The 14886-nt window shown below is 39.2% G+C and overlaps 1 protein-coding gene across 10 annotated transcripts in view; it reads right to left on the bottom strand.

The window, feature by feature from the left end:
* PIEZO2 (piezo type mechanosensitive ion channel component 2) overlaps positions 1–14886 on the bottom strand; it is a 286361-nt gene that overhangs the window by 64314 nt on the left and 207161 nt on the right. For 8 of the 10 annotated variants that reach the window (XM_063165966.1, XM_063166019.1, XM_063166001.1 and 5 more), the window contains 7 exons: positions 12884–12925; positions 7415–7447; positions 6828–7069; positions 3742–3902; positions 2678–2854; positions 2376–2501; positions 773–973 (listed from right to left, as the gene is read on the bottom strand). In XM_063165966.1, coding sequence (XP_063022036.1) covers positions 773–973; positions 2376–2501; positions 2678–2854; positions 3742–3902; positions 6828–7069; positions 7415–7447; positions 12884–12925 — 982 coding nt within the window. The remainder of the gene's footprint in view (positions 1–772; positions 974–2375; positions 2502–2677; positions 2855–3741; positions 3903–6827; positions 7070–7414; positions 7448–12883; positions 12926–14886) is intronic. The other 2 variants (XM_063166008.1, XM_063166028.1) reach the window with 1 other exon arrangement.

Below are 14886 nucleotides of genomic sequence, written 5' to 3'. Positions count from 1 at the left end.
TTAATTGTTAATTGTTGCCAAGCCAAGCAAAGAACATACTGCATAGTCACATATTTTGATAGGATGTACAGATGTGGAAGAGGAACTATTAAGATTGGTACAATTTAAACGTGTCCTCATGTAGGAAATGGACAAGGCATTTGGACCATACAGCTTCTATCAGAGATAGACAAATTCAATTTCTGCAAAAAAGCTTCAGTTTTCCATTATTCTAAAGGCTCTGCATTTCAGCATTTCTGTTCTCTGGCTTCACTGAAAGCAGTCCCTTCACTCAGTTCCATGAAACGTTTTGAAACTTTGTGAAAACTTCATTTATTCAGCGCACTATGCTATTTTGGCTTTCTCTCTCCCCAGATTAGAATGATTTAAAATTATTTCCCAAAGGAAATAACTTGCTGGGCTTTTAAAATTTTTATTCATTCTTAATCCTCAGATGGATGTGAACAGTTTACTCCATTGATCATAGTGGCAGTAATGTTTAAAAGATAGGTCAAGAGTATCATTATAATTAAATTTAGGATGCATTACTCTGGGAGTTGCCTCCTTCAGATAGGCATAGAAAATTGTGAACAATCACTATTTATGGAAAGATTCTTGGAAAGTACATTTCATGTGCACATGAACAAACAGACAAGGTAAGGGAACAGAGATGACTAACATGAATGATGACTAATAAGCCTCTAGATGTCAAACACAACCCAAGCTACTATTCAGGAATAACACATTCAAAAGGTTTGGAATGTTAATCTAAAGAAAAGTAATGCTTATTTACCTCCAAACCAAACTTATAGAAGAAGTAGTTTATGAAATACTTGACACAGTTTACAAGTCCATCATCCAGATGTGCTCTTGTAATATCATGGAAAATGGTTTTAGTCACAGGTGCAGTGAGGTTATTTCGACATCTGTAGTATTCTTGGTGACGGTAGATAGTAACTTCAAAGGCCAGAATAGCCAACATCAGTAAATTATTCTATGGGAGACACAATCAGGAGAATTTTAAATAAAAGTCAAAGCCACAAGAAGCTATAAAATTTTGTGATAAGTATAAACCCATTAATATTCAAATTGATGCTATCAGTGAGGACATCTGCACTCCAAAATGCACTGGCACCTATTCCCAGCTACTATGACTGAAACAAATTAAGGTTCACACCAATTCTTGGATTTTGAAGAATCATACAGGCATCCAGAAGACACATATAAAGACATTAATTAAAAAATACTATAGTAAAAAATAGTTGTGGAAATGAAGGGAAGGAAAACGTCAACGTGCCCTCTCATGTTTCATAGATTCTCTTAAGGGATCAAGTTTTGTTTTGCAGGAGATAGAAGACACAAACATACACAAAAATAATCTGCAGAGGTTCAGCTGTTAAGCACTAACTTTCCAAAACAAGGATGTTGGGTAGAGCAAATTTAACCTAGGCACTCTTTCACATGAACAGTCTATCTGTCAGTCTTCACTCAGGCACAGCTCCTTCCATCCCAAAGCCAGATTGACTAGGACACAGTCAAGGGTGGCTATGAATTGATTTTTTATTTATCTCAGGAGGGAGATCTGTCCTATGCTCAGTAGAAGAGAGGTACTAAATAAGTGCAAAATCTGGTAAAAAGACCAGCTCAGAGAAAGTTCCTCAAGGAAGTCATAACTAAAGCAGAAGTGGAAAACTCTAGATCTCTGTTCCTTGAGAAATATTTGGGACAAGAAACTCCTGAAACAGGTGTCACTGGGATTTTTATATTTTCTCTCAACCTTAAACTGTGTATGTAGAATGTCAGAGATTCTTTAAATTAATAACAGGTATGTTTTTCCCCAGGACTTGGCACATTGTCACTGTAAGTAAAGTTTTTTAATCAAGACAGGAATAATAAAACATTGCTCAAAGGCATCAACCAAAATCAACAAGAAAAACAAAAGACATCCATTTACTAGTGTTTGAAGTCTCTTAACTCATTATATTTTCTAAACTGTGGCTAAGGAATAAGCACTTAGAAAAATTAACTTCTAGCACACACTGTCATTCAGGACAATTACTCCATTAGACCCATCAGTACTTTGGCACCTGAAAGCCATGGATCTCTTCATTACTTACAGTTCTTAAATATCACATTTCTTAAAAAGCTTTTAACAGATGGTAGAGTCCAAAAGTGATAATTCTACATGAAAGAAAAATTAAATTGGTACTGCATCCCTTCTGGAAATGTTCTGTGTAACAGATGTGGTTTTCTGTTGCCTCTTTCGCTGTGTACTTCCCTATTATCAATGGTTTGCATTACATTTTTTTATGTGTGTGACAAATTATTTATTTCAAAGACATGATATTTTCATCACAAATAAGAAGTTATCTGAATACAGACAACAAAGAAGTTACCCTTAAGTACACAAGAAGGGGACTAGACTTTCTCAATCCAACCCACTCCGAAGGATCCACTGGCCCACTGTAGAGCACTGAGGTTTTCAGTTCTTCTAAATTGACTTTAGTTTCATTCTCTCCTGGCTAAAAAGAAAATGCAACAGTTATAAAACATTACTTTAAGAGTGCTTGGGAAGGGTATGATAATCAACAATAATACATCAGGTGAACTGTTATTTTTGTAGTTATTATGCTTCCTTTTGCTCTCCTTCACTGAAGTAGACAGCAGTCAAACCTGTTTAATATGCATTTGTACTCACCAATGTACAGTTTCTGGAAAATTCCTTGGGATCAATAGATGTGAGCTGATACAACATTTTGCAGACAATAATTACACATGTCCAAACAGTGCAGATACTTGATGCCAGTGGGCGAAACTGAGCATATGGCAAAGCAAGAGCCCAGGCAATTAAAAACACAAAGTTAAGCAGAGACACCTGAAAGCAAAAAAACAGTACAGAAATTACATAGAGTAACAAAAGAACTGAGAAAGTTTTACCTTTTCCACAGTAGGTAAAAAAAATTATTCAAAAGAAAGGGTCATGCAGAAACTTTGAGGAAAATACTGAAAAAATAAATTACAACAATACCCACAGTAACACAGACACAAAGTAGCAGAGTGAAGAAGGAAGAACTTTACAATTGGTTTAGGAAGCCATTTACCACCTACATAATATTAATACTATTACAGCCACAAAACTCCAATCTTCCTTATCAACAGATGTGAAATATAATGAACGACATGCAGCTTCTGCTGCTTTAGTACTCATGAAACAAAGAAGACACAGATCCATGTGATGAGAGACCTTCATCCTCTTGACTTTTCCCCCACAAAAAAAAAAAACCCAGAAAAGTGATATCTTTTTGTTTTTAGTGAATCCTCTCTTACTATCCTGTTTATGAAATGGCTATGACACATACAGAACTCACAGTGCCCACACCAAAAGCACAGCTGAAAGTGTTGCTCCCTTTTTCTTCAGGCATAGTTCCACATTCTTGTTTCTTAAGCACCAGATCAAGTTTAAGCAATTTTTCTACCTTTACCTTCCCAGTCCTTTTCTGTGCCTTCCATCTTTGGATGGTACCCACAGACAGTTTGAGCAGGAGAGAGGGTACGTCTCTTAAATCCAAAGAATTTTAATACCTGGAGAAAAGGTATTACCTGGAGAAAAAGGGACTGAGACTCTTGAAACAGAGAGAAATGTGGAAGATGTCAAGGCAGGTTCCCAGTAGGTGAACAAACCCAGCTGGATCCCACAATTTCAGTGAGGTCTGACAGGATGCTCACATGATGTGTAAGAGTTTACAGTGGATGTTTACTTGCCTCTTTCACTGTGACCCAGATGATGTAAGAGGAAACAATTTTGATGATGTGAAGCTCCAACAGCCACCACACAAAGACTTGCATCTTGTGAAAATACTCCAGGAATTTCAAAAACAGCACAGTAAGGCGGTCGATCACCAGATGCCACTTGTTCCTCAAATCTGCAGGGATGTTCAAGCAGAACCATTGTAAGGACAAAACCAGAAGGGCTCTCTGAAATGGAATACTCCACTAGACAACAATGATCTTTCTGCTTCTCTTCTAAGCCTTAGAGTAAGATAAGATAGAGGATAAAGGCACAGATCCGTGGCGAACTAACTAAAAGTGGGGTTGAAGCCCACTTAGCTGGGGTGCTTTCCCTTCTGATCCACATTCTCTGGAAAGATTCTGCACTTCAAAAGCAGCAGTGGTGGCCTCCCTTGCCAATTTTGCTTTTATTCCTCTCATCAGAGCTCTTTTTGGACTCTTGTCCTCCAGTATTTTTGGACCTAAGTTTAGAGATCTCACTCAAGAACTAATTCCAGCCCTGGTCCTTTTCCAGCTCAGAAAAATAAATTTTTTTTTTGATGTTGGAAGCTATGGATCCAGCCTATTTTCAGAAAGCGCAGACTACGACTACTACTACTACTACTACTACTACTACTACTACTACTACTCCTCAGAAAGCTTTTCAGCCAGACTGGAAGGAATCCATGCACTCTAGGATTTGGATTCCTTTCACAAGAGTTGAGACAATTTGATGTGGACAGTTTTAGATTTCAGAATTATCTAAACTGCCTTGAAAACAGCACAGCCTTTTAGAGTGTGACCTGGGCCTTCACAGGACATCTAAATCAACAAAGGCAAACTGTAGCCCAGTCAAATATTTCCCTCTGTCAAAAAAGCTTTATCAAGTGGAGATCATGAAGTTGGATGAAAGTATCCTTTCACAGGGGTGTTTGGCTAAAAAAGCCAGCCTCCCAGATAGTACTCCAGGGAGCAAACTTGTGGCATCACCTGTTACATGTGAGTGTACATGAGAATACATTTGCTGAACAGTGCTCTCTAAGTGACCACTTCGCTTGTGGGCTGGCTGTAAAACTGTTTCATCTGGCTGGTACATATTAGTATAGAGTTTTCACACTGTATTCAGGGTTTCAAAGCATTTTGGAGATTAGGAGGGATTTTGCATGCTGTGAGAACATTCTTTATATCAGAGATGGAAACATTTGCAAGTGATACCAAAGCACATCATTGTCTAAGCTGGTAAAAATGCAAAGGAGTTACCACCTTCTTTATGAAATTATTTCAAATTATCACTTTATTTTATATGTAAAGCACACCAAGATGGTTACTCATGCATATTTGTGTGAAGAACACATGCACTTTTGTGTGAAAAAGCAGACTTCTGGAATACCTCACAACTAAATTCCAATTTTTCCCTTTGTGTTTTTTCTCCAAACACAACTTAGAAAATCCTAATAAAAATGCTGAGTGATGTGAATTCTGTAAGCACGTAATTAAACTTGAGAAATTAATTAAGCTACAGAACTCTAATCCTACATGTGTTTTTATAAGCACAATGTGAGTATTTAAGGGTAGTCTTTACAGGGTTAGACGTTCTCACTCATTCTTTCATTGCATTTGTTTTCATTTGCAGTCTTGCACCATGCAAGATGTATCCAGACAGCGCCAGTTAAGTGGAGCAGGCAGATAAGGAGCTCTGTCTAGCATGGCTAGGCAACACACACAGGGAATAAAATACAGGCCTGACTGCATCCACTGAAAGATTGTACAACACTCTGTAGGGAAGTCTGAAGCACACATGAACATGTTTAATGTCAAAGCTCTGGCCACGTGGCTGTGTAAAACAGTATAACTCGAGCAGAAATAAATGCCATGTGCAGCTTTAAGATGGATCCCCTTGCGCTATTCCAAGCAACACCAGCTGCAGCTCCCCAGTTCCCTGCTTGCATGACTCACTGCACAGAGTAATGTCCACCAGCTGGTCTCTTTCCCAAAGCCCTTCCAACAAGCTGGGATGGCTGGAGTGCAGCCTCACCCCTCACAGACAGTATGAAGGCTGGCTAATAAAGGTTTCCACGGCCCATGACCACCTCTGTGATGACAGCTGTTTCAGCCAAGAAAGGTAAGCTGTTTCAGCTGAGGTTCAGGCACTGGAACAGGCTGTCCAGGGAAGTGGCGGAGTCACCATCCCTGGAGGCATTTAAAAGATGTATAGGTGTGGCATTTAGGGACATGGTTTAGTGGTAGATATGGCAGTGCTGGGTTAATGATTGGACTCAATGATCTTAAGAATGATTCCCTGATTCCCTAGGGCTGCTAAGCCTGATGTGCTGCCATTTTGCCTTGACAAAGATCCTCTCCCTATTTAGGTGTCACCGTCCTGTGATTATTATGAGTAACTAAATTTGTAGTAAAGCCCTTTCCAAAGAATACATCTTCCTTGAGTGTTAAGTGCTCTTTCCTAGTTTCACTTTTGGCTCATATTATAAACTGATTTATGGCAATAATTCATTTTAGAAGGTCATAATAACAATATCAAGGATGATAGTATAATCCATACCCATGTCTGCCCTTAAGCTTTTTTTATGTTCATCTGGCATCAATTACATATTCCATATTCAGAAGTGAAAAATATGACACTAATGTGCACATGAATAATGAAGCAAAGCCATTGGGACTCCTGGGAAGAGATGCCTTGAAAGCAGGCAGTATCAGGTATTAAATATGTATGTGTATTATTTTCTGTGTTGTAAGGAGATTTCACTCTAAAGAAGTACTTGGGACTTGGGGTAGCCTTCAAATAATCTAACCCAGACCACCCAGAAGAAATGGGCACTAGATTTCTGTTGGTTTCTTCTTCTCAGCATCCTACAGTACACTTTTTCCCAAGAAGAGCTTGTAGCCTGTTGAATAATTGACAAGTAGCCATCTGCTCAGTTCAGGCTCTTTAACAGAGGCTGCATGTGAAACTAGAAGGAAAACCTGGTGATTGAAGTTAACAGGGAAGACCAATAACAAACCACCTATTGACATTATTAATTAAGACTGAGGAAAGAAAAATTTGCAGCTGTAGAGCTTACCTGTAGTTTCTTCTTCCTCTGATTCATTGTCTTCATTGTCATCATCATCATCATCTTCTTTATCCTCATCGTCCTTCTCTTCTTCTTTTCCTTTTTTGACCCTCCCTTTCCCTCCCTCCCCCTCTGGCTCTTCCATTCTTTTCTCACCAGCCTCTTCCAGCATTTTATCCTCTTCCTTTTCTCTGCTGGCTGTTAGATTCATCATAGTTATGTCAGGCAGGCTTCCATCTTGGTGCACCAGTCTGTAGGTAAAGAGTAGCATGTCAGCAAACTGAGTAGTAATGACATTGCAGTCTTTTTGTTTTTCAAACTGTTTGATTAGAAAAGAATTAACTGTTCATGGAAAATGCCTTAGAAGTAGAACAGTTAATGATTCTGGTACTCTCTCCAAACACACACTGAAAATTGGGTCGTTGGAATGTATTAGTAACTACTTCTCACTCAGATACTAATGGTTAGTTAGTAATGAGTGGTATTGACACTTAAACTTGACATTTTCCCCACTGGAGAAAATGGTCAGAGTTTAAGATGTAGAAGCATGAAATGACATTAAGAGGAAACATTTCATGACTTCACTGGGGACTTACTCATTTTGGTGGTTTGGTATTTTTTTCTTGAGGCTGCTCAAAGTAATTGGAACAGAAAGAAAAAGGGAGATGAGAACAGAGGGGTTACAGAAGAAGGTCATTGACAAATACGTCATGCTACATCACAAGTCATAAAGCATTCTCCTACTCCATCTGCAGAAGCCTTCTGATGCCAAGAGCATGCCATCATGACATTCACGGGGTGCTTCTATAAAGAAATGTGGATTTGCAGCACAGATGGAAAGGGGGCAACCTATTCACACCAGTGCTAAACGTGGTCAGCGCTGTACCATGCTCTGAGCAATGCAGCTGAACCATCACAAGTATCACTGTAAATGCATTTCCACCGTCCTCCAACTAAAAGATGCACCTGGAAAGCCAAGAAATTTGCAATTTTTCTTCCAGCTATTGGTTTGTGAATAAACAAAAGCATGAATTCCATGGCTGCAACTTCAGAAGATTTTTATACTATCTGTCTTTGGTAGTGCCATTGATTCTCTCTCTCTTTGCCACATCTCACAGGGGATTTTTCTTTAATTTATAATAGTCTCCATCTAAATCTATCAGTAAGCTTCACACTACCAAAACTGGGATATGACCGATTTAACACAGAAACTATATTTCTTTAGTGTCAGATGCCTTTTTTTCCCCCTGAGATTATTCAGTATACATATTTCTTTTACTAGAGAAGATAAATATTTTCTTATGGTTTTCTTTTTTCTCCCAGAACTGTGCTGTTGGGACTCACCTCCCATAGCTGCAGAAAACCCAGTTTCCCTTTGAATATGACTCCTTGCAATGAAGTCTCCCTTTGGCAAGCGTATGATTAGGTCATTAAATGTTTGGTTATGCTATTGAAATTACTACACTCAGCATACTCTCAAGCACAGGTAAGGCTGCTCTAAAATGCCATAGTATCATCTCAGGGATTTATTTTTCTTGATGTGAAATGCTGGCCTATAACAGGAGACATTTAGACAGGAAATTCTGCCATTTTAAGGATTTTTACAGTTCAAGAAACTAAATATATAATTTTTTTCCTGATCATTAAAAATTAAGAGAATAGACTAGGCAGTTAATGAGAAATTCAAACAAGCAGAATTATTTTTCAATCATTTGGGAGCTTCAGATTCTTCAAGAAGGAATCTTCGGAGTCTCAAATGCAGAAAAACTACAGAAACCTGACTAAACAATCCTGAAGTAGAAATACCATGCCAATTGCCATAAAGCAGAAAATGTGGTTTAAAATTAGAAGTTTAACAAGGCATTCAAAGGCTAACAAATATCAAGTAATAAAGTTAAATCAAATTTTAGCCACATTCATTGTCTAAAATTCCTCATCATTGGTTGGGCAGGGAACCTGAGTGTCTAATAACCTGAAAAAATCTTATACTCAAGAATTTATTCAGTAGCTTTGGCTACTCAAAACAGAATCATAAAATAGTTTAGGTAGGAAGGGACCTTAAAGTATCCACTACCATGGGCAGTGATACCTCCCAGCAGACCAGGTTGCTCAGAGTCCCATCCAACCTGGCCTTGAACACTGCCAGGACTGGGGCATCCACAGCCTCCCTGGATAACCTGTTCCAGTGCCTTACCACTCTACACTAAACAATTTATTCCTAATAACTAACTTAAATTTCTCCTCTTTCTATTTTAATCCATTACTCTTTCTCCTGACACTACAATTCCTGATGAAAAGTCTCTCTCCAAATTCCCTGTAGGCCCTCTTCAGATACTGGAAAGCGGCTGTGAGGTCTCCAAGCAATTTCTCTTTCACTAGGCTGAACAGCCCCACCTTTCTCAGCCTGTCTTCATAAGGGAGGTGCTCCAGTCCTCTTATCAACTTTGTGCTAGAGTAGAGGCACAAGTCTCTAGACAAGCAAGTCTAGAGAGACTTGCTCCAACAGTTCCAGGCCATCTTATGTTGGAGACCCCAGAACTGGATGCACCACTCCAGGTGAGGTCCCCAGAGCAGAGGGGCAGAATCACTTCCTTTGACCTGCTCACCATGCCCCTTTGGATGCAGCCCAGGAATCCATTGGCTTTCTGGGCTGTGAGTACATGCTACAGGCTCATGGTGAGTTGTCCATCAACCATCACACCCAGGTCCTTCTCCTCAGGGCTACTCTCCATCATGTCTCTGTCCAACCCGTAGGTGTTGCCGTGACCCAGGTGTAGGACCCAGCAATTTGCTTCACAGAATCTCATGAGCTCTGCATGGGTCACCTTCTGAGTGTGACAAGGTCCCTCTGGATGCCATCCCTTCCCTCCAGTGTGCTGACAGCACCTCACAGCCTGGTGTCTTCAGCAAACTTGCTGAGGGTGCCCTCGATCCCACTGTCCATGTCACCAACAAAAATTTTGAACGGTCTCCGCCCCAGTACTGGTGTTGAGAGACACAACTTGTCACTGGTGTCATGAACAGGGAGCCATTGACCAACTTTGCATGTGGCCATCCAGCCAGTTCTTTATCCACCACGTGGTCCATTCATGTGTCTCCAATTTGGAGACAAGGATATCATATGGGATAGTGTCAAACCCTTTGCATAAGTTCAGGCAGACAATGACAGTTGCTCTGCCCCTGTTTATCAACATTGTACTCTTATCATAGAAGGTCACCAAATTTGTTAGGTATGATTTGCCCTTAGTAAAGCCATTTACCAATCATCTCTTTTGGGACTCTTTGATTATTTTCATATCTAAATCACAGATCAGCTAGCATATACACTAGAAGGATATTCAAATCTCTATATAAAGTTACTAAACATCAAGGTTCCCTAAAATGACATAACTAACTTATATTTACCTAAAACTATAATAAAATACCAATAGGAGGGTCATGTATAAAGAAGAGAGAACGAATTTTCAGTTCAGTTCAAATATAGAGATCCTGGTTACTATGAACCATCAGTGCTCATTTAAAAGGCAATGCACCATGAAATGAAAATAACCATATAATCAGACAGGTTTTGTATATATGCAATTGCACTGATTTTTATGAGGTATTTTCCCAAGTGACTTTTATAATGAAAAAAATCTACTCACACTGATGTAAATCAAGGACTTAATGACTTACCTCAGTGTAAATTGGACAGTAACACAGTAACTCTATAGTATTTGGTATGAGTGGACCCATCTTTCTCTTACTCATATAATTCCCATTCATGTTCTGGATATCCAGGAGGCAAATGGGGTTATAAAGATTGGTACATATAATATATATATATACATGATAAAGCCTCAGTATGAGTTTGGCTTCCAGTAGGCTTATTTTTATTGGCATCAGTAGGCTTGAGCATTGGATCATGTGCTTAGGAGATCCAAGGATATATAAAATGCCCTGCCCACTGTTTGGAAAGTTAGTCTATTTGGAATCTTTCTTCCAAAACTTCCTTATGTATTGCCAGGATTGCTTTTCCAATTACTTTTTTTTTTTTTTTTTTTTTTTTTTTCACTACAAGATCACATTATATTGTAACCAACAACACTGAGGTATTAAGATATAAAAAATTCATGAGTTTAAAACTTTTAAGACATGCTACCCATACATCTTCACAGCTAGTGAGATATGATTTAATTGTTGAAAACCACATACTAGTGGGAAATTACCCCAAATAACATAAAGGCATTATGTTTGATACTAAGGGAGAGAAATAACTAAATAATAATACAGGTAACAAGCCTTGAAGGTACAGCCACAACGGCTTTTAGCTGAGAGCAATTTCTTACTCTCAAGTTCATTAAATATGATATCAACAATGAGAAGTATACCAATAGATCTAGTTTTTGGCAACAAAGCAATTTCTGTGGCACTGAAATCAGGCATGTGCAAAAGGTCCTTGCTGGATTCTTAGTACTTTCACCTAATTGCAATTTACTGGAGCAGAAGATTAATTAATTGGATGCATTATTAAGTATCTTTTGTCTTTGATGATTTTTTGCCGTTTATAAATTGCTTGAAATTTCCGGCTAAAAGAAGTTCTCAAGTATCTTTCATGCACAGCCTTAAGAACAGAAAGCTTTCTGCTCTGCAGAACACTAGTGACCCATGTCCCAAATACTTGGTCTCCAAGACTCAAACTGAGCACACAGAGCCATACCTCCACTGGCAGGACACTGAGTGCCTTTCCAGGGCTTTAAGGGGATATGCTGTTTGAATCCAAGCCCTGTTGGGGTATTTGGACAGGCCAGGAATCCTTGGTGCAGAGGTCCCTCTCCTTTCATTGGGTGTGTGTCCATGCTGAGGCCTCCACCGCTGTGTTGTGGCTGCACCACAGCGCTGTCTATGCCTGCTCCCACACCTCCCTGACCCTGAGCCTGGCATGCAGACTGACACCCTCTCTTCACTGCACACCTGGCTTCTCTCCATGGACTCTCTGAGGCCTCACCAGGCTGTGCCTGACCCTCTTACCAATTCCAGATCTGATCCTCACCCTCAATTGTCGGTCCATGTCCCTGACTACCCATGGGCGAGAGCCCAGCCTTGCCTCCTGGCCATGCCCCTTGGCAACCAGCTTGCCTGCCTTAGCCAAGGTGTTTGCCCGCACCACTCCCTTAAACACACGCTCTGTGGACCAGAATTCCAGCTCTGGTGAACTTCTAGGAAGGGTGACTCAAACCGTGTGATGACATTTGAAGAAGGAGCATGAACATGACTCATAAATTGACTTCTTGTTAGAGCAGGTAGTCACAAATATCTAAAATATCTAAACAATGCATCTCCTTGGTTTTTCTGTTTATATTTGGTAATGACAACAACTCAGAAGTCCTTCTATTCTCAGAGATGACTTAAAGATTGCTCACATTTATTCCAGTTAAGTATTTTGAAAGGAATCTAATTTATGGAACAGTTTTCAAGATGCCATTTATAAAGGGATGATAATGATGGCAGTTTTTGTAGTCTGGATCCTGCAGCACCCAACTCAGTCCATGAATTAACAGCCTTGGCATGCAGTGGGTTCAGTGTTCCCTTTCCAACTCTGAAATTTCAGTCTGTAGAAACTCGTGTAAATACCATATATTTAACTGAACAGGCCTCAAATTCCCATTCTTACATGCTTGAGAAAGACAGGGATGTGTGTCTCTGTGTTTGTGTGTCTGGGTGTACACAGGCGCATGCAGTCATGCATCTTTCCATGCACAAAGGGTAGACAAACGAGCCTCCTCAACCAAATCTATTGTCTGCAGCCAATTACAAATAGCACCAATTATTCCTGCATTGAGGCATGGGCAAAGTTTAGGAGAATTCTCAGCTGGGAGAAGAAACTCACAACGTATAAATATGCAGAAGAGGTGTATTAACGGCTTCATCAGCTTTAGGGAACTGCAACACCTGAACAACATTATCTCCCTGCTTACTTCACAGTACTGCGCAGCAAGAACATACTTTGCTTTAAGGCAGCTAAGAAGTAACCAAAAAAATAAGATATATTGCTTTTAAAGGAAAGGAAGAATTGAAGTACCCACCTATTAATTATTAGATATACACGGCCATTGACTTTGGCATGGCTATGAGGTGGGAGATGAAAGCACAGGATGAAAATGGGAAATGAATTAGAGAGAGAAAAGAGAGCCGTTAAATAGGAACTGAATGCACTTTCCTGTCTATCCAATGTGTTATGACACATTGTCATAACAATGCACACTCTGAAATTTTAACATACACCATGCAGTGAAAAGTCTAGGAAGCTTATAAATGCAATTCTTCAACATTTAGATCCTATGCAACTTCAGTCAGAACTACAAATAATTTTCATAGTCCTCAAAATGTGAGAACAGCCTTTACTGCTTTAAGTAAGCCTTAGAATACCACCAGTTTTTAAAATATTTTTTTTCTTTTAAAAAAATATATATGTAAAGGTAATTATGGCAGAGCATCGTATCAGAGACATTATCTACCTCAACACCTTTATCTCTGCCATCCCATAGTTCATGGTACAGCAAGGAAATGGGTTTAGAAAGTCCTAATCAGAGAATTTTTCTTTCTCTTGCAGATGTAAAACTGTGACACTCGGTTCTGACACCTTTATAAACAGTGAGAAGTGCCTCACTTTGCCAGCTCCAATGTGCCAGTTTCTGTGTCCTCTCTTTGCAGCTGGCAGATCCTTACTCTTCAACTCACTCTGCAAATTTTGCTCATGAGAAGCTGCATTTTAATAAATGAACATTAGCAATTTCAACAGGACTCTTCAGTCACACGCAACTGTAGTACCGTAATCACACCTGGCAGTTCAAATGCAGATGGAGGAACTGGACGTGCTTTCTTTACTGATTTCATGACCAGCTCTCAGCTGCTGTGATTATTTTAAGAAGTTTGCTATTAAAAGGTCTGAATTCTGTTACTCAAAATGAAGGTTCTGTTTCTTTATTTAAATTTTTTGTTGCTGAAGGTGCAGCATTAAAGCAGTTTAAAAGGTAAAGCATTTGTTAAGGGAATGCTAGTGTCTCCAAAGCAAAAAAGGAAAATTAATTTTTAGTAGCTTTGAGAGAAAACTGCACATATATATGAATCTTGAATCTGTTTTAATTGCCCCTGCAACTTATTGCTAACATTACTCTTAAGCTGAAGATGGTTGTTGTGTTAGTTCTTATCCAGCTTTATGCATCACCAATACAAACATCCGCTGTGCTCTTATTGTGAAGCTTTGAACTATAAAGTCAGCTGAGGCTCAATAGTGATTTATTGCATCAAGGGAAAAAAAGAATTGGATTTTCATATGCCAGGCAGTGTTAGTAGGAGTACAAACCAAGACAACTGCTCTGATTTGGGTATTGGTCATAACAGTTAAAGCTTCTCTGGAGGAACAAAGGAGATATGTGATATTTGTGATTTTGAAAATACTGCAAAATGGCAAATGTAGCACATATGACATATCTAAAAGTTAAAAATATTAGCTACTTATTGTGACTGCTTAATGCAATCTAGTACACATTTAGACTCAAAAAAACCAGCATTCTAATGCAAAAATAAAAAAGCTGATGAAATCACATAATCCTCTTAATCTGTGACTTTAATAAAAAGCCTGGTACTACAATGAATGTCCACTTTCAGCATGATATCTCAAGGCTATTTATTCCTGGCAAAAATGTTTGCTCACAATGCATTAAAGCATTTTGTCTTCACAATCAGCAATTCCATCCTTCAGGAATAAAGTGACTTTAGTCACAGTGATCCTCTTCATGCCACCATTTGGAAAGCTGTATAATATTCTTGTATCCTTCATATGCAATGGAAAGATTTTCAAGTAGTGGTTGCACAGGCAATGTGAACCCATCAAAGTCCTACAAGTGCCTCAAGGTCTTTTTATTCTGTGTCTATTGGATCACACTAGAAGGGAGGTGGAAACTTCCTTTGTTACTCAGCACAAACTGAGTGCAAACTTGGGGCTGCCAGAGAGCTTGCAGAGTTACTGCAAACTGTAAAGCATTCCCCCAAATGCTTGAGCTCAGGAACAGCCCCATTTCAGCTC

This window comes from Melospiza melodia, chromosome 1 (assembly GCF_035770615.1).
Source record: "Melospiza melodia melodia isolate bMelMel2 chromosome 1, bMelMel2.pri, whole genome shotgun sequence".
Classification (NCBI taxonomy): Eukaryota; Metazoa; Chordata; class Aves; order Passeriformes; family Passerellidae; genus Melospiza; species Melospiza melodia.
The sequence above is the reverse complement of the archived record's forward strand: the minus strand, read 5'-3'. Positions and strand labels throughout refer to the sequence as shown.